The 27,951-nt window shown below is 48.6% G+C and overlaps 1 protein-coding gene across 2 annotated transcripts; it reads left to right on the top strand.

Moving 5' to 3' along the window:
• Positions 1-6,058: 6,058 nt before the first annotated feature.
• Positions 6,059-25,533, top strand: Pnpla3 (patatin like phospholipase domain containing 3). Of its 2 annotated transcripts, none has more exons than XM_055626925.1 (9): positions 6,059-6,320; positions 9,381-9,613; positions 10,800-10,865; positions 12,230-12,439; positions 14,564-14,624; positions 16,292-16,462; positions 18,230-18,362; positions 22,103-22,207; positions 23,447-25,533. In XM_055626925.1, the coding sequence occupies exons 1-9, from the start codon at positions 6,134-6,136 to the stop codon at positions 23,535-23,537; spliced, it is 1,257 nt and encodes a 418-aa protein (XP_055482900.1). In that variant the 5' UTR covers positions 6,059-6,133; the 3' UTR covers positions 23,538-25,533. The 2 variants fall into 2 exon arrangements, with proteins under 2 accessions (XP_055482900.1, XP_055482901.1); XM_055626926.1 differs by having other exon boundaries at positions 12,356-12,439; positions 23,447-23,688.
• Positions 25,534-27,951: the final 2,418 nt, after the last annotated feature.

The following is a 27,951-nucleotide window of genomic DNA, read 5'->3' as shown; positions in this document are numbered from 1 at the left end:
AAGAGAGCTGTCCTTGGGAGGCCCTCACCGCCATCCGGACCCTGTGTGGTCAAAGCAGCATCTACCTCCCTACTTCTGGAGGTCAGTACAGCCTGCAGGGCCTCCTTTCCTTTTGGCAGTAGTGGAGAGTAAACCCAGGGCCACACATACACAAGACAAAGGCCGGAACTCTGAGAAACACCATCACCACACAGTCCATTCTGATTTCCCCTGATGAAAAGTAGCCAATTCCAAATCAATACACAGTCACCTTTCTGCAAACCTTTTTGTTGGGCTTCAGACCCAGGACAAGCCACTGAGGTATCTATTTAACATATCAACGTAGACCTGGCCTATAGGTTCCCCCAGCATCCCTCAGTCTGTACCTGAACTTTCCAGCCCAGGGGCGGGGCTTCCTCTCACCCAGAGGTTCTTCACTGTATAATCCAGACATTTTTGTTCTCTTTCTCTCTCTCTTTCCCTCTTTCTCTCTCTCTCCTCTCTCCTTTCTCTCTGTGCACACTGCTTTCTTTCTGCCCCCCCACCCCCACCCCTCTGCCTCCCTGTCTACATGGCAACTTCCCCGGCCCCATTCCTTGAGACCAGTGAAGCTGAAGAGAGTTGCTCCCAATAAGCCTGCTTTTATACTTTAATTTGGCTTGAATAGGGTCATTTTGTCTTCGGAAGAATACCTATCACTCTTGTTTTCTTTAAAAAAAAAAAAAAAAAAAAAAATCCAGTTTCTCAAGGCAGGGTTTCTCTGTGTAATAGCCCTAGCTGTCCTGGAACTCACTCTGTAGACCAGCCTGGCCTTGAACTGAGAGAAATGCAACTATCTTTGCCTTCCAAGTGCTGGGATTACAGGCACCACCAGGCCCAGCAAACCTCTTTTTACACCTCTTTTTTTGTACTATTTGCAGCCCTTCCTTTTCAAACATGTTGTTCTGTTTTTCTTTGTTGACAGGGACTCATGTAGTCCCCATGTAGTTGATGATGACCTTGAACTACTGATTTTCCTTCTCATTTAAATATATTCTCTCTGTAAGACACATTCCACGCTCCCTGCTCCAGGGAACCGCAGGCAGAGTTTCAGATTGGGAGCAGGTTATTTGAAACAGCCAAAACATTGAAAGGAATGTCTCCAGTGTGAAAACGTGGCAGTCACCAGACCAGGAGGACACTGTTTATAGCAGGCGAGCCAAACAAGAGGTTTTGCTGCTTACACTCAGCCAGAAATGGATGAATTGAGAAAGTCACATTTTTCTACCTCTCTGTGCATGTGTCCAAAAAAAATTCACAAATGATAGCTTATGTGTTATAATTAAACTTTAGCAAATAGAAGATATAAAAAAAATTGCAAAATCCATGAATACTGAAAAAGTCACAGCAGCTTTGTTTTTCGTCTGCGCTGTTCTCAGCCTCTGGGCCAGTGAGTTGGAGATCTCCTGCCCAATGATATTAACCTTTGCTGAGATTTACTGGAGACATGCTATAGGCTAAAGGTCTACTCCTGATATTTGCAAAACCCTTAGCTGGGACTCCTAAGTTATCCTGGCATGTCTGGGAGACTCCTGGAGGCAGGAGCCACTGAGAAAACCAGGAACTGGCTTGGTATCTTTCTTTTCCTTTTCCTGTGATTGTGACAATGATAACTGGTAAAAGCAACCCATGCAAAGGGCTTATTCTGATTCTTTTATTACATTATTTGTGTGTGTGTGTGTGTGTGTGTGTGTATGAGAGAGAGACAGAGAGAGAGAAAACAATGGACAACTTGACGGTGTCATTCCTTTTCTTCCTCTGAATGGGTCCTGTTGGAATTCAGACTCAGGACAAGCAGATCAAGCCTCCAGGCTCTCCCAGCATCCTTCAGTTCCTACCTGAACTTTGCAGCCCAGGGGCTGGGCTTCCTCTCACGTAGAGGCTCTTCACGATATAATCCAGACATTTTTTTTTTTTTTGCATGCTCTTTCTTCCTCCCCCTCCCCCTTCTCTGTCTTTCTGTCTGTGTGGTGACTTCCCTGGCCCCTTTCTTTGACACCCGTGAATCCACCAGAAAGCTGTCTCCAATAAACATGCCAAATATACTTTAATTTGGTGTGGCTCATTTCATCAACAGAGGATACCTATTAGAGCCTAGGATGGAACTTGACTCATCAGCCTTGTCGGTAGGTGTCCTTATCTGTCTCAAGACATCTTTCTAGCCCAAGGAAAGGTTTGTTTCAGCTTCAGTCTGATGGTAGGATCCATCATGGTGGCAAGGCATACAGCAAGAGTGGGAAGCAGCCCGTTGCATCACATACAACCAGGAAAGAGAGAGAGCTAAATGCTGGTGCTCAGTTACTTTCCTGCTCTGTAGTCTGGAACTTCAGAGGGACACCATGAGATGGTGGCACCCACATTTGGTCCAGGTCTTCCCTCCTTAGGTAAATGGACAAGGCCAGAGGGATGGCGCCTAGGCAGTTTCAACTCTATACAAATTGACAGGCAAGGTTAGCCACCAAAGTTGTTGGGTTTTTTTTATTCTTAAGTCTCCCCAATAAGCAACTCAAACTCTTACTTTTAAAAAAATGTCTATTTTTTGTTTGTGTGTGTTTGTATGTATGAGTCTGCGTGAGTATATGCTCATCCTGTGCATAAAGGAGCCCAGGGAGGCCGGAAGAGGGCATCGGATTCCTTGGAACAGGAATCAGAAATGGTTGTGAGCTGCCATGTGGGCACTGAACTCTTGTCTCCTTCAAGAGAAGTAGGTGATCTTAACAGCTGAACCATCTCTATAGCCCCCAAGTAGTGAAGTTTCAAACCTAAATTATTTAATATAACTAAATATTGAAACCTTAAATTTTTTTATCAGAATTAAAAGACTTCGAATCTACTGTGTCTTCGGTTTCCTAGGCATCTAGTTTTGTTGTTGTTTTGCTTTGTTTAGTTTTTAGTGAAGGCATCACAGTTTCTGTAACTACCACACAGACTCAAAGGCAGTATGAACTGCTGCACAGGAAAGAATGGCTCAGCCTTCTTGTCCAGTTTTTGTCAGTGTTTTGAGTGAAACACTAGATCTGTTGTGAAATGGATGCTTTTTTACTCTTGGGAAAGAATGCTTTATTATTCAAGCCTGCCCGCCATCATGAGGATCTGATACCCCATTCTTCAGAGTTGTGTGTGTGTGTGTGTGTGTGTGTGTGTGTGAGAGAGAGAGAGAGAGAGAGAGAGAGAGACAGAGACAGACAGACAGACAGATAGACAGACAGAGAGAGACAGAGAAAGAGAGAACATCAGGACACAGCCACAGGTCCTCTTTGAAGGGTCCTTGGAGTGGGCACAAAACACACCCAGACACCAAATTCTCAGCACAAAGGAGATTTGTTAGCCCCTGAAGGAGCAAGAGGGGTGGGGAAGAGGGGACCTGCCTCTGGATCTGACAAAGACAGCAGCTGGAATTTCTGCAGGAGTGATTTTTAAGGAGAAAGGGGTGAAGTCTGTATTAGGATAAGTTGGTAAGTCCTGATTGGACATGTTAGCCAGTGTAGTTAAATAATGAATTTTGATTGCTGGATTTTTGATAGCTGGACATTGGGGGTTTTAGCCAGGCATAAGGAAGTGGACAAATAAGGGAATAGACTTTTTTTTTTTCTATTTCTGGGAATGTAATCTAACATTTAAGCAAGGGAGAGGGAAGGGAAAAGAACAAAACCTATCAGTGCCATGTTTGCAGTGCTTGGGCCTGTTAGCCCTTCACTCTTACCATGGGCAGAACTGTCACTTGCTCTTTTGTGGAAACAGATGGTGACATATAGAGAAATTCCCTGAGGCCAGAAAGGAGAGCTCAGCACAGGAGATGTCACCAGTCGGTGAAGAGCCAGCAGAGTACTGGGTCATGGTTGTTCAAGGGCCAGAGGAGGAGCCTGGGTCTGAGGCAGACACAGAGCCTGGGGTGAGCAGAGGGAAGTGCTCTGAGCACTGTGCTGTCTGCTCTTCACACTTAGCCTCACAATGAACCTCACACATCTGTTTTGTTTTGTTTTTCTTCCAGAGGACCAGGAAGCAGACTAGAGCTCTGGGTGGTTAAATGGCTCCCATCAGATGTGAGGAAGAGAGCTAGCGGGCCTCTCAGCACGTGAGGATAGGCAAAAAGGTAACGAGGCAAAAAGGTAACGTGGCGAATAGGCCCTCACAGTTTTCTAAAATTTAGAAAGGAGGGCAACAGAGAGATAAGAAAAACAGGACACATGAGTCATGAGAAAAAAATGTAATGCTATTTTTTTTTTCTAGTTTCAACTCTGTCATAGTTTTTTCATCCTACAATGGTTATGGGGATTCAACTCTCTGGGTATGAAAGTACCAAGAACCATTTTTGCAGCACAAAAGAATCCAGCCTCTATTCTTCTTTGAGGCAATGACTGGATGAGGGTATCTTTTTAATCCCACTGACCACTGGTGCTAGAAGTTAGACTCCACTGGTCACTGAACACGTTTGTTGTGTTGACACACTTCTAAAAAGGTAGTTTTGGGGTTTTTGTTTGCTATCTATATATCTATCTATCTATCTATCTATCTATCTATCTATCTATCTATCTATCTATCTTTGAGACAGGGTTTCACTGTGCAGCCCTGGCCATCCTGGAACTCACTTTGTAGGCCAGGCTAGCCTCAAACTTGGAGATCTCCTTGCTTCTGTCTCCTGAGTGCTGGGATGTGTGAACCGTGTAACAGCTGTCTCAAAAAAGTATTTTAAAAAGATATTTATTCTGTGGGGTGAGGGATTTTGTAACTAGTTTCTTTCTTTCTTTCTTTCTTTCTTTCTTTCTTTCTTTCTTTCTTTTTTTCTTTTTTTCTTTTGCCTAAAACTGTATCAAATTATTCTACTATAGGGCTGGAGAGATGGCTCTATGGTTAAGATCATATCCTGCTCTTCCAGAAGACCTGGATTCAGTTCCCAGCAAACACAGATAGTGGTTCATTGTCTGCAGCTCCAGTTCCAGGCGATCCAACCCCCTTTCCTAGATATGCTCACAGCCAACACACCCACACACATAAAAATGTTAAAGATACATTTTAAGTAAAAATATTCTATTATAATGTAAAAATTGCATTGCTTTACATAAAATGAAATACAGCTTTAGGACCTAAGCTATCTGGTCAAACATACTTTCTGACAAAAGCCTGAACAGGCACAGAACAGGCACCAGAAATTATCTAGCTCCCCAGTTTTCCCAACTCCTGCCTTCTCTGGCACCTGCCAACCACATTTTTTATTTGTAAGTGACTCTTTGACGTGGAAACTTCAGGCCCTGCTTGGTAGTGCCATCCTTTAATCCTTGTTACTTAGGCTGAGGCAAGAGGGTCAGAGGCTGAAGCCCAGCCCCGGGTAAAGACCGAGTTCAAAGCCAACAAAGTAACTGAAGGAGACACGTCAAAAGAAAAAGAGGCTGAGAGTACAGCTCAGAGCTAGAGCGTTTTGCCTAGCATGCAGGAGGCCCCCGGTTCAGTTCCTGACCTTGTAAAATTCAATAAGGGCCTGGAGAGGTGGGTCAGTGCTTGAGAGTACAACTACTCTTACAAAGGACCGGAGTTCTATCCCAAGCACCAGATTCTAGGGGATCTAACGTCCTCTTCTGGCCTGACATACATGCAGGCAAATACTCATACACATTAAAAAAAAAAAAAATTCTTTAATATCTCAAAAGAAGAAGAAGAAAAAAAAAGTCTACCTCTCGCCATGAATTGAAAACGTACAGAAAGCAAGATAAATAACTGCAAAAAACCAACCAAACAACAACAGAAAGCCTACAAGAAAATCAAGGAAAGACAATACGTTCTTGTTTAGATAGTGGCATCTCGCGTGAAATACCGGAAAGGAAGAGAGTGCCACGGCACACCATCCAGGACCTGAAAGAAAAGAGAATAAAAGCTCTTCTGCTCAGCGGGCACCCAAGTTTAGGATTTGGGAAGAGCCTCCGAGGGCGGGGCATGAAGGCCGGGCAGGAGTCCAGGACGCCCATTGGGCCTCCCACTGGCTTATTTGCATGGTCCGAGCGGGGCGGGGCCTCGGCTGACGTCACCCGAGGACGGGCTCCGGCGGTTCCCAGGATCAGAGCCTCAAAAACCGGGAACCGAGCAGAGCCGCAGCACCGCCCGGAGCGGAGCGCCGTGCGCCATGTACGACCCAGAGCGCCGCTGGAGCCTGTCCTTTGCAGGCTGCGGCTTTCTGGGCTTCTACCACATCGGGGCGACGCTGTGTCTGAGCGAGCGCGCCCCGCACCTCCTCCGCGATGCGCGCACTTTCTTCGGCTGCTCGTCCGGTGCACTGCACGCGGTCGCCTTCTTGTGCAGCCTCCCTCTCGGTGCGTCCACGGCCATTACCCAGGCCCCCCGTCCGGGGAGGAGTGCTCCATCTGGGGAATCGGTAACACTTTCCGGGGTGCCCGAAAGAACCTGCCCGGATAGCTCTCAACCTTCCGGGTGCCGCGGAGACCTCCGCTGGAGACCCGAGGCCTGTCACCTGGCGTGGGATTTCTTAGGGCGGGCGGGAGCGCTCTACAACGGAGACCCTTGAGCATCTTATTCCCGCCCGCTCCGGCGCCCTGGTTTGAAATGGTCCCTCCCTTCCGGTCATCCTGCCAACTGGGTCATCCCAAAGCATCAGCCGGGAGCAATGCAGGTTCTCAGGGTTTCTGGCCCCCGAGCCGCGGAAGGTTTGTCTTGTGTGGCTCTGGCAGGTCTCCCGTGGCAGGTGCCGCCAGGAGGGGCAGAAGGTACCCAGACTTGAACACCCTCGGTGAAGTCTAATGAAGCCTCTGGGGGCGGGGTGCGTGGGTTAGGAAAGTATTTGGAACACTTCCTAGAGACTGGAATGGGTTCCCAGACCTGTTTAGTTCCACGCTTTCCCATCTTCATTCGCCTGGGCCAGCCGCCCTTCCCAGATCGATGTCACTGGCAGTGACATTCTGGGCATTTGAATCTTGGCCTAATTAAACATTTGCGTATGCATCCGTGAGCAAGAGGACGCGAGTTTAACTTCTCCCGCTCCCTAAACTACTAGAACGCGGTACTCTTCCCTGTGTCAGAGCTGGATGCTTTTGAGATTGTGGGCAGGGCTTGGCTAGGTGCCCACGGGGGAGCGGCTGACTCCCAGAGGTCCTCAGGCTGCATGGGCCTACGAGGGCGGGGCATGATAACTCCCCTCATCAACTCTCATTGATCTTGGCCTCTTTTAACACTTTACTCTTTGCTCTACTGGCCACAGCCAGTAGGGAGTGACTTTGGCAAGCGCGGGGAAGCCCCTGCTGATGAGGCGAGCTCTGCGATTGGATAGGATCTGTGAGCAGACCCTGAGCTGACTAGAGATTTACGGATTAGAAGACAGGCAAAACTGGCTGCGAGGCTGCCGGTCTGTCTTCCCCTGTGAGGGAGGGAGACGGGAGCAAAGGGCAGAGAGAGTGACCTCTAGGAAAACTAGACCAGCTCAATGGCCATTGCACACCCTGAGCTTCAGCACAAAAGGCAGTTCTTACTTGCAGGGCTCTGAGCCCCAATATGGATAGACGATTAGTGGGACAAGGGTTAAATGCATTGACCCCAGGAGTCTGAAGTACACCTGCTTTCATATACAGCGGTGGTTCTGAACCTGTGGGGCATGCCCTCCTTGGGGGTGGGGTCTAACCACCCTTTCACAGGAGTCAAGACCCTATGACAGGAGTCGCCTAAGACCATCCGAAAACAAATATTTATATTATTCATAACAGCCAAATTACAGTTATGAAGTAGCAATGAAAATAATGTTATGGCCACAACATGAGGAACTGTATTGAAGGGTCATAACATCAGGAAGGTTGAGAACCGCTGATATAAAGGATGTTTGTGACTGCACAAAAGACAACCTGGGGTTGTCCTGTCAGGTCACAGAGAAGGCAGAACTATAGCTTATCTCTGGTGGGAGCTGCTAAGGTGCATTGTCCTGGGGCTTGTGACAGACCTGGACTGTTGGGGCATCTGAGTGTCTGGCCAGACTTGGCAGAGGAGCTAGGTGGAATCTGCCAGCAGTGTGTAAATTCACCCTCAAGCCAGGCTCAGCAATGGGGAAGGGTTTGCTGGAAGTCAGGGTTATTGTTGGCTCAGGACAAGCTGGGATGTGTCTGTCCTTGTGGAGCCAGGATTGTGTTGTTTAAGGCTGTAAGAGGTGGTTGTGAGTGCCAGGGCAGAGTGGTTTGGCCAAAGGGGGCTAGTCTGGGGAGTGAGGGCAGATGTATATGAATATGCCATGTGCCCACTGTGCAATCTGGGAATTTTGGGGTTAGAGGCTTATATGGAGATTAGCCACTTACAAAGCCTTTTCTGGGTTGAGTATTTTATTGATGTTATATTACTCAACCCTTTCTGTCTCCAAAAGTAAAGAGTAAATTGTACTCTCCTTGAAAAACGCAGTTTAGCGGCTGGAAAAACTGGCTCAGTGGTTAAGATCGCTTACTGCTCCTGCAGGAAGTGTTCCCAGCACCCTCTTGGCTGGTACAACCACCTGTAATTCCAGGTCCTGGGAATGTGATGCTCTCTTCTGCCCTCTATGCACACATGTGGTGCCCATAAGCACATGGGCACACGTGCCTACACACACACACACACACACACACACACACACACAGAGGCATATAAATAATTTTTAATTTTTAAAATTTTTTTTCTTTAGTTTCTTGAGACAGGGGTTCTCAGTGTAGCCTTGTCAGTTCTGGACTCACTTTGTAGACCAGGCTGGCCTCAGACTCACAGAGATCCACCTGCCTTTGCCTCCAAGAATGCTGAGATTACAGACATACACACTGCCTGGCTTAAAAAAAAATTCTTTTAAGGCAATCTGAGGTGCAGACAGGTGACAGAATGCTTTCCTGAGTAAGGGGTGGAGCTGAGCTTTACATTTAGGTCCAAGCTTGCATTATTTCTTCTGTACCCTCTAACGCTGAGTCCATTTATGCCAAAGCCAGAGTGCTGATGTGTTGGTGGCTTATGACTTCATGGACATGCAAGTGAGAGTTCTCACATACACGGGACACTAGAAGGCCTAGCCATCCAAGAAATACACACCTCACGCCATACAGGCCATTTTATATTTCTTAGTTGCTCCATTGGAATAAGTCAGACAAGGGTAAAATTGATTTTTTTTTGAGCCATACCCAGAATATTAGCACTTCGTAATGACTGTAAACCACTGTTAATGAGATAATGTCACCTAGTAAAACTTTGAAATATGGGGTGTCACCTATAGCCACCTTGAATGTGCCCAGTCATGACCAAAATACAGGGAGCGTTTTTATGGTGTCTTAAGTGGGAACCAGCCACAGTTCCAAAGTTCTGTGTGGTTTTTGGTCTCCAGTGTGGTACCCTCTCTCTGTGTGTTTGTCCTCTGTCCCCAGACCAGATAGTGGAGATCCTCATGGACCTCGTGCGGAAAGCCAGGAGCCGCAACATCAGCACCCTCCATCCATTCTTCAACATTAACAAGTGCGTCAGAGATGGGCTCCAGGAGACCCTCCCAGACAATGTCCACCAGATCATTTCCGGCAGGGTTTGCATCTCGCTCACCAGGGTGTCGGATGGAGAGAATGTTCTGGTGTCTGATTTCCACTCCAAAGATGAAGTGGTGGATGTAAGTACTCTGCCTGTCTGGGTGTTGTCAGGTGAAAATTCGGTACTGGGCTATTGTTGGCTCACTGGATGGGGCCCCTGTGAATGCTGCACACCCAGGTGACTTGGTCTGTGGTGCCCGGAAGCCCTACTATGCCAGCACTCTTTAATTCTCTTAATTTTTCCGGTGCCGGCATGGAAGATAGGGCCTTGGTCACACCAGGCCCTGCTTTACCGGGCAGCCGAACCCTAACCCAGGTTTTTCTTCCTCCTTTGAGACTCAGAGAACTGGTCCTGGGTGTGCCCCACACCCCAACCTCTGCATGGTATGCAGAAAGGTTGTCTTTCAGAATGAAGCTTCTCTAGGGTGGGGCCATTCTTATTTGCCTCTAGTCTCTGGCATAGAGAAGATAATTTTTGTCATATCAAAATACTATATTTGGCCTTTTTATTATACACATACACAAATATGCTTTTTATAGTTCTTAAGTGAATAACTGCATTTGACTGAATGTGCGTCTCTATGAGACTGCACAAGCGTCCAGCCCTGTGTGCAACCTGGCTTTCCATTTGAATTTCTAGTGGCTTCTCAACTGCCAATACCTATCTATCTGCTCTCAGCTGACAGTGTGCAGTCCAGAACAGTGATTCTCAAAGTATGGTCTAGGGGACCACTGTGTCCTCACAGCCTCTAACTGGCTGCAGGAGAACCCTGAGGAAGAGCCCAGGTCTGTGCTGCCTCTAGCCCCAGGGTGAGATGCATCATTCTAGCCCCTTATGCCATGGAGTCAACAGTGTCAGCCTGGGGCGCAGGGACAGAAGGTTGAAGTGTACAGATAGTACAGTTAAGGAGCTGGCGTTGCTGCTAAGACCCCAGGGCCTCAAATACAAGTGTGAGTATCATTCATTCACCCAGATGTTAAAAAAAAAAAAAAACTTACTGTCACTGGGGAGGCAGAGGCAGGCAGATCTCTGTGAGTTCAAGACTAGCCTGGTCTACAGAGCGAGTACCAGGACAGCCAGGGCTACACAGAGAAACTCTGTCTTGGAAAAATCAAACTAATCGACCAACCAACCAATCCATCAAACAAACAAACAAAAAAAATCTTACTGTGTTCAAAGAGCATTTCACTTGTGCTACCCGCTTGGAGAAGAACAGAAGGGCACAGAGAAGGCACTGTGACTGCCAGACTCCTTTTTCCTCACAGGCCCTGGTGTGCTCCTGCTTCATCCCTCTCTTCTCTGGGCTAATCCCTCCTTCCTTCCGAGGTGAGGTAAGTGTGTGTGCTGAGGGTGGGGGTGCAGCTGAGTGTTGGAGGCCTTCTTTATAGTGAGCTGGGCTCTGGCACCCATGACTATATCTAACTGCAGAGCTGGGATCTTCAGTCTTGAGGACAGAATCCACACTGTGCATTCCCAGAGGATTGATACACAGACTCACACCCCCAGAAGTTGCTTCTGCCTTCTGTATGTCTGTTAGATACACTGGTCTGACTCCCTTAATCTGCTCTCAAGCATCCTAGGGAGCCTTCTGGTGGCCTAATTAAAGTATAAGATGCTTAGGAATTAAATTACTTTTGTAGGGTAGTTGATTTTCATGGGGATGTCAGGTAGCTATGTATTTGTTGTTGTGGTTGTTTTTTGTTTTTTGTTTTTTATTCCTTTAGACAGGGTCTTACTATGTAACTTTAGTTAGAATGCTCTATGTAGATCAGGCTGGCCTTGAACTCACAGAAATCTGCTTGCCTGTGCCTCCTAAGTACTGGGCCTAAAAGGCAGGTGCCACCACACCCAACAGGGGAACAATCTACATTTTCTTTTGTTGTTGTTGTTTTTAAGTTTCTTAATAGGTCTGAGAGTTTGCCTGAGTGTCTATACCACATGTGTATTCTTTGTGGGCAGAGCCCACAACTGGGTCACTGGGGATCCTAGCTATTAAGCACATCTTGGACCTTGATACTGGTCCCCAGTCTTCTTGTGACATAATGTAGGCATGTGATCTTTCCAGAACTAAGTGGAAGGGACCCAAGAGCACTGTGGTGATGTCCCCTGACTCCTTAGAATGCATTCCTGACTTTTCCTGTAGACAGGAAGGTCAGGAGTTTAAGCCCAGCCTTAGCTACTCTGTCATGGATATGAGGACTTCCACAGGTAATCTCAGCAATCAGGAGACTGAGGCAGGAGGATCATGAGTTCAAGGCCAGTCTGTAACCCCCTCTCCTCAAAAGAAAAGTGTTATGGGAAAACAGGCTTACTTAAATACCTTGTCCTGGATCTCCCAAAGGGAGTCTGGTTTTGAACTTGTGGCCATGTGTCTCCTTTGGGTTAGGTTTCATATCACACTCTGTTCCCAGTGCATATAGCACCCTTAGTTTATATGCCCCTTGATGCACATGACAGGGACTCCCCTGGGTGTCCACCTGTCCTTAGGACTTGACAAGCTCAATGTGGGTGTACTCTCATCTCCATGTGTCTCTTTGCCTGACGCATTTGCACAATGGGCATCCTATGCACCTGTACAAAGTAACCTTGAAAGCGAGTAAGAAGCTACTGAAGATTGGTCCCCAGGCCACCATATTGGCTGCAGTGTCTCAGAAGACAATTAAGCACGGTATCATCCCTTTCCTCTTCCTTACAGCGGTACGTGGATGGAGGAGTAAGCGACAATGTCCCTGTGCTGGATGCCAAAACCACCATCACCGTGTCCCCTTTCTATGGTGAGCATGACATCTGCCCCAAAGTCAAGTCCACCAACTTCTTCCAGGTGTGTGTCACCAACACCAGTTTCTGCCTCTGTGCTGAGAATCTTCATCTTCTGACCAGAGCACTCTTCCCGCCTGACATGAAGGTGAGCCTGGTGCTAGGGTGCTGCTTTCTGCCTCCCAGGTAGCTGGGGATACCAGTTAGTCCCTTCGTGAGCAGACAGGGATAGAGTGTGCCATGATGGTGACTCAGAAACATTGCTGTCCTAGAGCTGCGTGATCATCCCCCAGAGTTCAGGATTGGGTCTGAGAAGTTAGGGTGGGGGGTTGTATCAAAGTGTCTTTTTCTCTTGTTGGGATTAAAAAAAAAAAAAAATCCTGACAAAGGGAGATTTTCTGAAAAAAAAAAGAAAAAAAATTTTTTTTTTAATTCAGGCTCACAGTTCAAGGGCTCACAGTTCAAGGTGCAGTCCACAATAGCAGGGAAGGCATGCTTGTAGCGTGAGCTTGTAGCAGATGGTCATAGGTTATCTTCAAGCAGGAAGTAGAGTGTGATGAATGTGGGCTGCGGCCCAGCTCCCTTTCTCCAGGTGTAAAATCCAGAATCCCAGCCGTGGAGTGGTGGCCCTCACAGTGGGCCGGTCTTCCTGCCCCAGTTAACACAGGCATGCTCAGAAGCCCATCTCCTAGGTGACTAGATTCTTTTAGGTTGACAATTGGTGCTGCTCACCAAAGGGTAGGTGGGGTGGTACATAATTGGACTCCAGCAACCAGGAGACTGGGGCAAGGGGGATGCAGAGCTTGAGGTCGGTCTGGGCTACTTTAAAAAAGACAAAACAAAACAACAAACAAACAAACAACAACAAAATAATAGACTGAGGGCTGGAGAGATGGCTCATCAGGTAAGAGCATTGGCTGCTCTTCCCAAGGTCCTGACTTCTGTTACCAACAACCTCATGGCAGCTCACAACCATCTGTAATAGGACCTGATGCACTCTTCTGGTGTGCAGGCGTATAAGCAGACAGAGCACTCACACATTAAATACATGAATGAATAAATCTTTTTAAATTTTTTTTTTTTTTTTTTTAATGAAATAGAGCTGGGCACTGTGGCACACACCTTCAATCTGAGCACTCAGGAGGCAGAGGCAGGTGGATCTCTGCATTTGAGGGCAGCCTGGTCTACAGAGTGAGCTCTGGGACAGCCAGGGCTACACAGAGAAACCCTGTCTCAAAAAAAAAGAGAGAGAAAAAGAAAGAAAAGAAAAGAAAGAAAAACAACCCCCCTCAAAAAAAAAACCTATATAAAAAAAGTTTTTTTTTTTAAATCTTAAAAACAAACAAGGCATGGAGGCACACCTCTTTAATCCTAACTCTCATGAGGCAGAAGCCAGTAGATCTTTGTGAGTTTAAGCTAGGGCTATAGAGAGAGACCTTACCTCAAAAGCAAACAAACAAAAAAACATGGGCCCTTAAGATGGCTCTGTATGTAATGGTGCTTGCTGCCAGCCTGAAGACTGAGCTCATTCCTGGGAACCCATATGGCAAGACAAAGAACTCCTGACTTCTTTGTGAACACATGGACACACACACACACACTAAACATTTTAAAATGAAATAGGAGCACTGCCCCAGGCATTTAGATTTCTTTTCTTTTCTTCTTCTTCTTTTTTTTTTTTTTTTCTGTGCTGAGGATGGAAGCCAGGACCTCACACATGCTAGGTAAGGACATGCACTGAGTAGATTGTAGGAAAGGTCTCACAGCCGAGCCACACCTCCTGGCCCTCATTGATGACTTCTGGGCTAGAGCCAGACTGATGAGCCATGCCTCCAATCCAGAACTTTTTTTCATTTTGGCTCCTCACACGATTCTGATTTGCGCCATTGCGTGGAGCCACCACGTATAGGGCTTTCCTTTTCTGATTGGTATTTGAGTGCAGCGGCCATGATTCCGTGGGTCTGCTGCCGAGAACATGGCTGCATTTACCCAAGTTGCTCACCAGTCATAATGCTCAACGGTGATGGCCCAGGGACAGTTGGGGTAGTACCAAGCTGGCTGGAGTGACAAGGCTTAGTTAGCCCCAGGCCCAGGCCTGAAGCACAGCTCCTGCTGGTAGAGTCTGTGGAGAGGACATTGGAGCTGAGTGAGACTTGGGGAAGCAGAGTCAGGCAGACCCTGTCCTGGGGGTCTCCAAGTCTTAGATGTCCTAGGTCCTCAGAGGGCATGGCAGTCATAGATCCTGTGGTTCACCTGCCTGATTTGCTTACAGGGGGTGGCAGAGCTGTGCTTTCAAGGGTACCTGGATGCCTTGCGGTTCCTGGCGGAGAACGGTAGGTCCTGGCTGGGGGTTACTGCGGTGTCTCTCAGTTCTGTCACCCAGTCTCATGGCCTTCCCTGAGGCGCACTCTACCCACTTCTTAGCCCAATGGGATAAGAAACCTTTGCCCATTTTATAGATGGGATGCAGGCTGGGAAGAAGAGGCCCCACAGAGCAGAGGCAGAACTCTGGGATTTGAACCTGGGCAGCCTTACTGCGCCATGGAGGTCCTCCTCTGCAGGCAGCTTGTTTCTTTCTCTTTGAGCTCTTTTTTGAAACTTTAGCATATGGCCAGTTCCCTGATGAGATCATCAGAATCTGCTCCCCAGCCAAATGTGGTTCCACCCATTGGGCGAGGCTTCTTCCTGGGCGACCACGTTGGGCTGCGTATACACAGTCACACAGTGGGATGGCATTTTGACATCATGACTGTCTTAGTTTACATAGGCGTGACCTATGATCAGACAGTGAGGAAAGCCAGCCCTTCTTAAAACATGTCCATGTCATAAGCTGGGCCTGGTAGCTCGGGCCTGGCATCTCAGCTATTCCGGGAGCTGAGGCAGGAGGATTGCAGTTCAAGGACTACGTTGGCTGCCAAGTGAGTTGCAAGCCAGCCTTGACCAATTAGTGAGACCCTGTCAGTGCTGTAGCCAAGTGCTAGTGTGATAGCCTAGCGCAAAGAAGGTCCCGGGTTCAGTCCTCAGGCCTGGGGGTGGGGGGGGAGAGAAGGGAAAAGGGGGGAAGGAAAAAAAGAGGGTTGGTAGAACACTTGTCCAGTGTGTGTGGGTTTGAAGCACATTTGTGGAGACAAAGAAGAAGGTGCTTTTGTAAGGACAGATGTGTGTTCATTACAGAAGGCATTCCTGTATGCAGAACCAGGTCACCACAGGCCCATGGCGAGCAGCCTCTGCAGCCTTATGAAGGGGCGGGTGGGCACGAGGGAGGGTGGTGGTGAACAAGATGGGCACACAGAAGGGTGGTGGTGAACAGGATCAGCTTGTGGAGGGGTGGTGGTGAGCGGGCTGGGCTTGGGGAAGAGTGGGTGAAGCGATGGGTAGATCTAGGTTGCAAAGCTGGGCTTAAAGGAAAGAAACAAAAAGCATGAGAGAGGGAGAAGGACAGATAGACCAGGATTCGATGTGGCTTTGCCTACCTTGCAGTACTTGGGAACTGTGCTGGAAGGGCTTCCACCTGGACACCAGACCTGGCTCTGCGGAGTAACGGCTGTGTGACTTTGAAGGAGTGTCTGTGCTTGTGATTCCTCAGCTGGCCGATGTCTTAGTTTGGGTTCTACTGCTGCCAAGAGACACCGGTGACCATCACAACTCTTACACAGGAAAACATTTAGCTGGGGCCGGCTGACAGTTTCAGAGGTTTAGCTGGCTCTCATCATGGCAGGACACATGGCAGCGTTCAGGTGGACATGGTTCTGGAGCTGGGAGTTCTACCTCTGGATCGGCAGGCAGCCAGGAGAGACTGTGTGCCATGCTGGGCGTAGCTTGAGCCTGTAGGACCTCAAAGCCTGCCTCCCAGTGACATAGTTCCTGTAACCTTAACTCACAGCAGGCATGAAGTTGCAGTGTTGGCTCTCCTCCCCTGCCATCTGGGGCTGAGTGGGGGCTGGGCAGGTGACGACCGTCCCCACCTTTCCCCTCGTGCAGATCTCCGTGTTCTTTGCAGGCATCTGTAATGGGCCACAGCGCAGCCTGTGCCTGTCCTCAGAGGAGATGGCGCCGGAAGCCACCACACCCTGCTCAGAAAACAGCCGCCTTCTGGGAGACAAGCTGTGCCTGGCAGCTGTGCCCTGGGATGAGAACATCCGGGAGACCCTGTGCCCCAAGCTCAGCACAGGTACTGCTGTAGTGGGGTGGGATGAGACTGGGTGTGCCAGCCTATGTAAGGGACTGGGCCACCTGCTGCAAGAGGAAAAGGTGACGCTTCTCCTGAAAGAAGCCTCTGGGGTGGTGGGACAGGCCATAGGGACAGCTTCATCTACTGCACAAGCTGGCCACTGCCACCCCTCCCTGTACCTTCTGGTCTCCCTTCCCTATCCTTAGAGGTCATGGTCAGGAGAAAAGCTGATGTGCGTTAGCCCAGGATTACCCACACACTCCAGCCCAGCAGCCAGGCCCAGGCCCAAACTGTCAAGCAGCCCTACTGCCTCCAGCTCTGTTAAGGACTGTGGATTTGAGGGAGGACTTGGGGTCCAGCTTCAGACTCCTGGCTCTTTATTTAGAATGCCTTTGGGGTCACTGTTATCCACTTGTCCACCTGTCTCTCCTTGGCTCCCTCGTTCTTCAGCCACAGTTTATACCTCCATGTGATGCATTTTATGTCATATGACAGTGATGTATTCTAACTGTTCGTGTCCCTCAAAATTCCTCTGCTGGCAGCGGAATGTGGTGCTGTCCTTAGGAGGTGAAGCCAGGAGTTCAAGGCGAGCCTTAGCTACATCATGAATTCTGAGTCAGCCTCAGCTATGTGAATCCCTATCTCAAGGGCAAAAATAATTCTCATACTGAAATCCAAGCTCCAAGGGGGAATGGCGTTGGGAAGGAAGCATTGGAACAACTCCTAAGGGCAGGGTCTTCCAAATGAGATTGCTGCTGTAAAGAGGTCCATTTCAGCTAGCTGCTGGTGGTGCACGCCTTTAATCCTAGCACTGGGAAGGCAGAGGTAGGAAGATCCCTGAGTTCGAGGCCAGCCTGGACTACAGAGTGAGTTCCAGGACAGTTAGAGCTACATAGACAAAGCCTGTCTCGAAGAACAAAACAAAACAACAATAACAACAAAAAAGGAGGGTCAAAAGATACCCTCCAGGCCTTCAGCCCACAGAGACACTGTGACCTGGACCCACACCAGACACCAGCAACTGTTGGCACCTTAACACTTGGCCTTCCAGATCCAGATCAGTAAGGACTCAGTGTCTAATTGTTTATAGAAGTTGCTGGGTAGCTGCAGTGTGTGAAGGGGGTCTGATCTGCCAAGTCAGACAGACTAGTCCACAAACCCAGCTTCCAACTGGGCCCAGGAGAGGCTTGGCCATGAACAGAACCCAGCAGTAGATGTCCAATCGGAGGTGTCAGGAGGTCACTGGGGGATAAAAGGTGAAGCTACAGTAAGAATGAACCAGCTGAGGGGTGGAGGTACTACCAAGGGTCCGGTACTGGGGAAGCTGTGTGCTCCCTCAGACTCATCTGGAAACATGAGCAAATTGTAGGCTTAAACATGTACCAGCAGGTGTGTGGGGAGAGGGGGAGGGAGGGAGAGATAGGACTCTTTCCTATGTGTACTTTTCTCTCTGAGACTATCTCACTGTGTAGCCCACACTGGCCTCAAACTTGAAATCCTCCTGCTTCAGCTTCCCAAGTGCTTGGATTAGAAGCCTGAACCACCACCCTCCAGTTTGTCTTTGATCTCTGCATCACCCTTGCTGTGAGAGGAACCGCTTGAAAGCAGTATGTCCCATCGAGCTGCTGGTGGCCCTTTGGCTCCAGGCTTTCTATATCTCAAACTTGATCTGAGCCGAATCAGAGAGAAGGGCTTGAAATTGTGGTACTCTCAGGAGCCATACAGACATACTCCAAATTGCCCCCCCCCTTTTTTTTTCTTCTTCAGCTCTGAGCGAAGCGATTAAGGACAGGGGCGGCTACCTGAGCAAAGTCTGCAACTTCCTGCCCATCAGAATCCTGTCGTACCTCATGCTGCCCTGCACTCTGCCTGTGGAGTCGGCCATCGCAGCCGTCTACAGGTGAGCATTGAGGTTGGGTGCAACAGCTCAGTGAGCTCACGGCAGCTTCAGTTCCGGCCAGCCGCATGTGTCACAAGATGGAGCTTCTGGGAGAGGCCCTCCTTCCTTGAGCCGAGGGTATCCGCAATGTGGTGTGAGCTCTGACCTTAACTAGTACCTGGTGCAGCCGTTCCCAGTCCCCTAGGGAAGCTGAGGCAGGGAGAGATTGAAGCCACAGCTCTGTGGCCACTGAAGTGGCGAATAAGGAGGCCAGGCCTAGAAACATCCTTGCTGTCTCTTGGGCCTGTCTTTGGAATCGCAAGCAGACAGCACTGAGCTGAGAGGTTGCATGATGTGAGTCGGGAGTTAGGAGACAGAAATGAAGTGATTCTGGAACTTGGGGACGGGGCGACCTCTTAAACGGCACAGCAGGGCAGCAGCTCACTCAGTTCAGTCATCAGGCTGTCCTGTTTCAACACCTGGCTGCACCCCTTCCACCGTTGTGTGGCCCTGACTAATGAATGTGCCTCTCTGTGCTTCAGCTTACCTTTGAAGAAATAGATAACAGCAGTGAAACTGCCTGGGGCCCCAGCGAGGTCCTGGACGCGGATTGCACTCCCATGTCCAGTTGGCAGCAGTGATTTGTTTTCAGGTTGCCTCCCCTGGCGGGATACTTCTGAGGGTTTGCTTTTATGGTCGCTGCTTTGGAATTCTGGGTATTTGCTTGGGCTTACCAGTTAAGCAAGTTCAAACAGGTAACAATCTCAGAAAAGTTTTTGAGCATCAGGCCAATGCTCAGAATGGTTCAGACTTTTTTTTTTTTTTTAAAAGATTTATTTATTATCTACACAACATTCTGCCTGCACACCAGATCTTACTGTAGATGGTTATGAGCTACCATGTGGTTGCTGGGAATTGAACCCAGGACCTTTGGAAGAACAGCAAGTGCTGTTAACCTCTGAGCCATCTCTCCAGCCTCTGGTTCAGACTTTTATACTGGGTGTGGTGGTACACACCTGGAGTCCTAGCACACTGGATGGAGGCTGAGGCAGGAGGATCACGAGTTCAAAACCATCCTCGGCCACAGAGTTTAGTCAAGGCCAGCTTAGGGTTATGTATAGAGACCCTGCCTCATAAACAAGATGTGGCTGGGGGGTGTAGCTCAGTGTTTGAGTGGACAGTGAGCATGATTTGCTGTAGATAATTTAAAAGTATGGGCTGATAATGTTTATTATTAGTCCTATAATTATTACAGCAGCATTCTTTAACCCACTATTATAATCAATAAAAGACACAGACACCTGATCGATTTTTAGAATAGCTTCATTTTACCTGGGGAAGGGCAGATAGTAACCCTGTAAACTACCTTTACTTACTTCCCAACCTCTATCCCAGACCACTTGTCCTAATGCTTTCTTTCTGGGCTACTTCCCATCCATAATTCTATACATACTTGCTTATTCTCTCATCTGGGCCACTTCCTCCGTCCACGCCGATCCGGCCATGTGCTTCTCTCCACACTAATCCATGGTGGCTTTCTTCCTTCCTCTCTCCGAACTTGTATCCTTCCCAGGATCCTTCTCTCCCCAAAGCCCTCGACCATTTGCCATGCCCCTCACCTCTGGTCTGCCCAGGTTTAGGCCTTTTAATCAGCCAGTCAGGAATAATTTCTTGGGCAAGGTTACAGATGTCATTTTGGGGTATTTTGAGTGTCTGCTGGTAAAAGACAGCAAGCAGATGTTGGGAGCGACACAGTTAACAATCAGATGCAAAGCATCAGACCATGCTGTTACAGTGGCTCAGTCCCCATGCTACCATGAGGAAAGAGAAGGGAGGGAGGAAGGAAGGGAGAAAGAGAGAAGGGGAGGGTCACCTGGTGGTTCTGGCTGTGCCATTTGCTCTGGCCTCTCCTGGTGTCCTCATCCTGTCTTATCTGGGCTGGCGTCCCATGGACACCACCCAGCCATTTCATTTCCTTGGAGCCTGTATCTTTTTCTTGGCATTCTCCATTGTTTTTCTGAAGCCAAGCCTTCCCAAATCCCTAAGGAAGCATTGTTCTTCCGTTAGCCTCCATGGAGCCTCACCTGCTTTCTGCACCTGACGCTGGACAGCTGCTCACCGGCCTTCGGGAACAGTTTGCCCTCTGGACTCTAAGGAGTCCAGTCGAATGTCCTGTCTCTTCTGTGGTTTGTGGGCATGGCCTGCTGTAATTATGTCTATAATTCCTGTTTTTCCATGGCTGTTTCTCCCCTCAGGAACCTTGTTTTTTTGAATTATTTTTGTTTTTGTCTTTTGTTTTGTTTTTGTTTTTTGAGACAGGGTTTCTCTGTCTGTCTCTGACTGTCCTGGAACTTGGTCTGTAGTCCATGCTGGCTTCAAATTCATAGAAATCCACCTGTCTCTACTTCCCAAATGCTGGTACTAAAGGCGTGCACCACTACCACCTGGCAGGAAACCTTCTCTCTCCTGTCATTGTGTCAGTCCTGAAGATCAAACTCAAGGTGTCCCATGTGTATTTGTTTCTGAGACGGAATTTTAACTCCATAGCCCAAGCTGGCCTGGAACTTACTGTGTAGACCAGACTGACCTTAAACTCAAGTCAAGCCTGCTGCCTGCCTCAGCCTCTCATGTGAGTTCGGGGTTTCACGCATGATTCACACAGCCCCCACACACAAACATCCACACCCACACCACTTATTCTTATTTCATGGTCACAAGCATAGCTCCCAGGCAGTGACTGATGCTGACCCTGCTCAGCACTGCAGGAGGCAGATCTCCCCGGGCGCTGCCTCCTTGTCCATCCTGAAGGCTTGGGTACGCTGCCAAATTGTACTGTTTTACCAGCACCCTGCCATGTCTAGCTCCCTCCCCTTCTGGCTCTTAGCCAAATCAACAACTCACACTTGTAGCCCAGCTGCTTAGGAAGCTGAGAAAAGGAAAAGAAAAGAAAAGAGAAGAGGAGAAAAGAAAAAGAAGAAAAGAAAAGAAAAAATAGTCCGGGAGGTCTAGGCCAGCCTGGCAAGAGAATGAGACCATGTGTGACTAGAAATAAATGTAACCTGAGCCTGCCCCCCTGCTTCTCTCTCTGCTTCCTTGGCAAGCCTGCCACTTGCATGGTCTGCTCACACAACTCTGGATAGGACAGGCAGCCAGCTAGGGTCTGTGCGCACCCCCTGCATTTCCACCTTAGCACGTTGCAACAGCCCAACCTTTAGTTTCTCCATCAAAGTCCCTGGGCAGCTTTACTGATCCAGGATCCCTCTCTGGAGTCATACTCCTGCTCTGGGGAAGCACTTACCAGCAACCTGCCTCTTGCCAGAACCTCCAGGTAGTTTTGGTCCCTGTTGTTTACCAGCTGGCCTCTATGGAGAGCCTAGGCCTCAGCCAGTACTTACCATCAACCCTTGAGAAATTAGGTAGCCTGACTCCAAGCTGAGGCCTTTCTCACTCATTCCCAGGAGCTTTCTGGAACACTAAGTGGCCTGGTTTGCTTTAGAGGTTTTAGGAGGTTTACTGTTGTGATGTACCGCAAATCTGCCTTAGGGAGCTTCTCAGGTTGGGGTGACCTGGCAGCTCGCTTGGATGAAGATCGCTGTTGGGAGATGGCTGCTTTTTATTGACTTTTTTTCTCCCCTGGTTTGTCTTTAGGCTGATACAGTGAACCCATGTGTACATGGGTTATGTGTACATGTGTGTGTGCCTGTGCGTGTGTGTTTCTATGTGGAATACACATTCATGGTGTCCCTGGCTTCCTTCCACAGGTTGGTGATGTGGCTTCCTGACATTCCTGATGATATCCAGTGGCTACAATGGGCCACATCCCATGTTTGTGCCCGGATGACGATGTGTCTGCTTCCCTCTACCAGGTAAATACTTTGGTCCAAGGTATGTGGGCGAGATGGGAATCCCTATTGCTCCCAGAGCTCTTAGGGCCAGAGCGTGGGTTGTGACAGCCACTTGTCCCCAACAGGCCAATTAAAGAAACCATAGCAGAGAAAGGAGATTTCACAAATGAAAAGGTTCAAGGACTGCCCCCTACCCAGCACACACACACACTAGACCCAGTTAATCTTTGTGACACAGACAGGAGGTTTAAGTTTAAACAGAGGTATGCATAAGCAGTCCTGGTCAGGGTGAGGTCCTGCCCACCATTTTCTGGGCTCCAGTCTCTCCTGCAAGCTTGCCTTCTCTCTCCAGCAGGAGACTCCTGGGAAAATCCCAATTCCTTGTTTCAAAGGGCTGTTAGCCAAAGGGAGGGGCACAGCTGTCTCTTCAGAAAGCCTCCCCTGCCAGAACCAACAAGGTTTTGTGCTCAGGCTACGGGTAACATCCTAAGAACGTCTGACTCAGTGTCAAGCAGGTAAAAAGGAGCATGTTCCTGTGGAGGAGGCCCATGGTTCAGTTGGGGGCTTGTTGCTGGGTAAAGCTGTGGATGTCCACCGGGGCAGGGTAGGAGAGGGGTTCAGGTGGTGGCGAAGGCCATAGATTTAGGTGGTGGGTGTCACCTCAGCATTGAAGATGGGAGGAAGCTGTAGCTCCTGCAGTGACCAGTCACGTGATGGTGGGCTCAATGCCCGCCATCACCCTCTCTGCTATCTGTTAGGTTTTGGGTGAGGTGGGGAGTTCAAGAGGACACTGAGATAGATTACTGGGGAATAAGAAGTTTATTAGAAGAATTATTAATGCTGTGGACAGACAGGTGGACAGAGGGGCAACAGCATAGTGAGAGTTTACAGGGAGTTCAGGGCCCCCGCACCAGATATAGAAGCCTGGTGGGGTCTTTGAAGTGAATCTGAGCCCACACGGCAGAAGAGGGAACCTCTTCTTAGACCTTTTGAGGCCAAGGGAGGTCAGCAAGAGTCTGCAGCCGTCTGGCAGGAGGGAGGGATGGGGGTGGGGGGGCAGGATGTGACAGCCCTTTGAAGTAGACTCACTTCTCAAGTGAAATATTGGGCCCCAGCAAGCCAGGATTCACAATGTCCCAGGAGGTGCCTGTGTGAGGAGTGTCTGTGAGAGCAGACGCAAGCAGAGGCTGCATTCTAACATCACATTCTCACGGCACTGAAGACCCAACGTGAGACCCAGTCTTCCTCTTTTCCGTTCAGATCCCGAGCACCCAAGAGCGACCAACAGACACCCAAGTGTGGGCATCACTCACCCCTACAGAAAACCCAGTGCAATTCTGCTGCTTTGTAAATTACTGGTCTCCCTGCTTCCTACGAACTTGGATATTCTCCCTGTGGATGGTCCAGGAAGGGGCCAAAGCTGCGGTCACCCTGCCTTCCACCTCAAGCCCAGTGTGACCTTCAGCTGGAGCAACAGTGTCTAAAGGGAGGGTGGGTGGGTGAGTGGGGCGCTATACTCTCTGTTTCCTGCTGGGAAGGGTTCTGTTTCCTTTGGAGGCAGTTAGGAAGTTCCGGTCCAGGAGCTGAGCCTCTGTCTGTGCAGCTGCCCCTTGGACCTCATGCCTGTGACTCCAGGTCACAGGATCTGGGCTAAATTGGTAGTCGATAGAAACCAGAGACAATGATTTGGTGTTTAGAAAGCTACTTTTGATCTGGGTGGAATCTGGTGCTTGAGGGCTAACCCAGTGAGGAGGGGCCACTGTCTCGGGAGCCTGTGAATCAGTGGGGATGGCAAGAGCAGCAGTGTTTGAAAACTGGAATCCAAACTGGGCACACTCCTGAGAATGGGACAGAGCATGGCTGTCTCTAAAAAGGGTCTGCCAGTTGAGTGGTACTATGAGATAACTTATTACATTCAACGAAAACCTTTGACTCTTACTAAAATAATTTATATAAAAAAATATATGTAAACACACCAGGGGATGCATGGTGAACTACACGTATGATCAGTAAGCTGTGAATAGAATTAACCTTAAGGTAAAAATCTCTTGTATGTGGGAGCAAAGCAACACAGGTAGGAGACACAGTAGACCTCTGCCTCTTCACCCTTGACTTGAACTTGGCTTGCTTTCTCCACTGTCTCCAAATCTTTGTACTGTACCTATCACCACTGCTCTCCTTTTCCTTCCACTCTACCAGCCTTAACGGGGATAAGCACCCACTTTTCTCAGGTGTATGTATACAGCTGTGGGCGTGATGTGTGTTTCCTGTAACTCACACATTAGAGCAGAACATAAGCAAGCAAGCAAACAAACAAGAAACAAGGGCCTGCTCATACTCCTAAGCTTTGGCAGTGAAGGTACAAGTCTCCCATACTGGAGTCTCCTGGAGTCCTAGTGAGCTCCAGGTTCACAGAAGCACTCCGGGAGGAGTAATCACACCCTGATGCGGGCGAGCTCAGCAGGGTTGATCCTGATTGGATAGGGGATGACTCTGGGGGAGAGAATGTGGGTCGAGAGGCCCAGCATCTAGGCTCCTCAGAAGAAAGACTGTCTCCAGGGAAGAAAACAAATCAGGAATGGGTGTAGCTCAGTTGTTAGACTGCTTCTCTAGCGTGCATGAAGTCCCTGTGTTCAAGCTCTGCACCATAGAAACTGTGGGGTGACAGGCAGTGACATATGCCTGTAATCCCAACACTCAAGCAGTAGAGGCAAGAGGATCAGAAATTCAGGGCCATCCTTGACTACTACGGGAGGTGTCAAATGAGACACCTCAAAAGACAAAAAGACAAAAAACAAAAAGACAAAAAAACAAACAGACAAAAAAAAAAAAAAAAAAAGAGCAGAGGCTTCTTTAAGCTGCCCTGCTTTAAGCTGTCCCTTTCTGGAACTTTCTCATCAGCTGAGAAGAATATCCCTGCCCCCTATCAGGTAAAATTCCTGCTGGTTTAGAGCCTTCCACTCTCCGGAACACCTGGTGTGGGACAGTTACCAGCAGGGAGCACTTTTTTTTTTTTTTTTTTTTTTTTTTTTGTAACAAAGGGCTGGGTGGGTGTGACTACAGGTGAAGCTAATGTGGAGAGCCTTGGTTGTCCTGGGCTCACTTTGTGGACCAGGCTGGCTTTGAACTCACACAGATCTGCCCGTCTCTGCCTCCGCAAGTGCTGGGATTACAGGCGTGTGCCACTGTCCCTGGCACAAGGAGCAGCATCTTGACTGGAATGCAGCAAAGCTGGTTCACCTGTTTAAAAAAACAAATGTGATTGCCTATGCAAATCACTGTTCAAATCACAGAAGGATTGAATGGATACACCAAAAATACCCACAACTATTAAGGGAAGAGGGCTCATAATAAATGTAAATAAATAAATAAATTTTTTAAAAAAATTTTTAATGCACTCTGTTGCTTCCCTGTGGGACAGCTTCCTCTACAGGTTTGTGTGCTCCTCTCTAGGCTTACAGCTCAGATGTCCTCCACTCTGCAAAATGGATGACTGGATTGTAAAAAGCCCAGGAGGCTCTGGAACTATGTAGCCCAGGCTCACCTGGAACCCTTCATTCTCCGGCCTCAGTCTTCCCAGTGCCATGTTCCCACACATTCCCACACCAGCCTGGAATGTGCAATTTTAGTAGACACTGGGAAGGGACAATGGTGCAGTCTCCAGAACACCCTGAGGGAAAATGAGGAGCAAACAATAGTGACAAAGCGCTGGGTGGGTGTGACTACAGGCGAAGCTCGTGTGGAGAGCCTTGGAGACTATAGCTGGGTGGCACCGCTAGGAAAGGCATCCAACACAGGGATCTTGTGATCATGGGCAGGGTGCTTAAGTCTTCATTTTTCCCCCAATGTAATGCCAATAAGAGGTTAGGAGAGTGATAGTTTCCCAGTGAAGGACTACAATTCCCAGCTTCCCTTGGGACTAGGAAGTTATTTCTACCTCAATAAGGGGCTGTATTCCATCTTCCCCTGTAGCCATTTTGGCCACCTGCACATGTGGGTGACAAAATTCTCCCTCATCGTGAATAAACATGATCTCACCTAAGGTCAGCTCAAGGCTCACTCTTCTCTCTCTCTCTAGGTGCCTTTTAATAATCTAACAAGGGGAGGACATGTTAGGGCCAGTTATGTTTTAAGTGTAAATCAAAACTTAAAATTTAATTTAAACAAAAATGCTTCTAACCTGTAAGCCCCATTTGACCACATATAGGTGAGGTAGGCAGGAAGTATGTCAGAATGTATGCTTGCCCCTGATGGGGTGAAGGTGGGAAGTGCATAGACTCGTGGGGTTTGCCTTTATAAGCAGTTTGGTGCCATGGTCTGGGAATCCTGGGTAAGGACCTAGCTAGTGTTCATTGTCCTGGCCAGTACTTAATAAAGCTTTATTTAAGTTTGGCTCAAAATTTGTGATAGTGATCTTATTCTTGCCCGGGTGGGATTAACAGACATTGTATGTGAGTGACAGAATGACTCTGGATCCTTAGGTTTTTTTGTTTGTTTGTTCTTGTTATTTGTGCAGCCCTGGCTGTCCTGGAGCTTTATGTAGAACACCCAGCCCTGTCTCAGTTTTGAAGTCTGTCTTTGGGAAGGAAAGCAGCTGAATACTGTCTTTGCGTACCTTAGTTTGAGTTAGGACAGGAACTCAGCAAATACTCCTATGAGTCCTTTCATGGCCAGGCTCAGATTCATGAGAGTCTGGGAACATGACCCCATCTTTGCAATGCTGACTCTGTACTGTGGGTTGGCAAAGGGAGGGAGGGAATGGCAGAGACAGGGCTGGCTGCTAAGATGCTTAAAGGTTCTGCCTTTTTCCATGCAGGATGAATGTGGACTTTGAAGGCTTGGATGCCAGAAGAATGCTACTTAAATAGGAAAAAGTGCAGGGTGTCCTTGAGGGAGAGGGATGGAAAAAAAGTCAAGAGCAGTGGTGTCAGGCTGTCAGGTCAGACAGGAACTCCACCCTCTCTCCAGTGAACTGCAGCTCACAGCTATGGGTGGTTTTTATTACATTGTTCTTTTGAGGCTCAGTAGCTGTTTCTGCCACAAAAACCAAGCGCACAGCTGTCTGATTTACCTAGGTGACTACCCTCACCTGTTGGGCCACGACTTTAATCCCAGCACTCAGGCGACAGAGGCTGGTTATCTCTAAGAGTTCCAGGCTGGGTCTACAGAGTAAGTTCCAGGACACCCAGGACTATTCAGAGAAACCACTGTCAAAACAAACAAACGGGGAAAAGGATAATGTAATTATACTTTAATTGAAAGATAAAGTAACACACACTGAGGATTCATCGAAGGCGATCTTTACTGATTTTTAATTTTATTTTTAACTTTGTGTGTGTATGTGTGGAGATATTCCTGGGAGTCTGTTCGCTCCTTCCAGTACGTGGGTCTGGAGGAACTGAACGCAAGCTGTCAGGCTTGGCAGAAGGTACGTTTACGTACTAAACCGTCTCGAAAGACGACCCGACACACACCCAAACCCACACCCTTTTTACTGGATCCAGGCAAAGGTGTTCCGGTCAAGCCAGACTTCATGCCGGGTCCCAGGAGCACACACTCGTCTCTCAGCTCTGCGCCATTCTCGTCAAACCTCAAAAGTGAAACTGAGATTCCAATGACTGGACCAGGGTAAGCCAGCATGGAACGACGACCGTGGCTCCGCTCCCTTCCACGGAGCAGCTTTGCCTACACCAGCTGCTTACCAAAGGTCACTACACGCTCAACCCTTGCCCTGGCTTCCCGGCGTTCCTATGAACATCCGGGTC

This window comes from Psammomys obesus, unplaced genomic scaffold (genome assembly GCF_907164565.1).
Source record: "Psammomys obesus unplaced genomic scaffold, mPsaObe1.curated_primary_1811, whole genome shotgun sequence".
In the NCBI taxonomy this organism is placed as follows: Eukaryota; Metazoa; Chordata; class Mammalia; order Rodentia; family Muridae; genus Psammomys; species Psammomys obesus.
This window is presented reverse-complemented; position numbering and strand designations above follow the sequence as displayed.

Bases quoted from the DNA above. Each gene is read 5' to 3' on its own strand.
- Pnpla3 (XM_055626925.1), top strand. From the start codon at position 6,134: ATGTACGACCCAGAGCGCCGCTGGAGCCTGTCCTTTGCAGGCTGCGGC. The intron at 9,614-10,799 runs GTAAGTACTCTG...TTTTCCTCACAG, and splicing joins CCAAAGATGAAGTGGTGGAT to GCCCTGGTGTGCTCCTGCTT. The intron at 10,866-12,229 runs GTAAGTGTGTGT...TCTTCCTTACAG, and splicing joins CTCCTTCCTTCCGAGGTGAG to CGGTACGTGGATGGAGGAGT.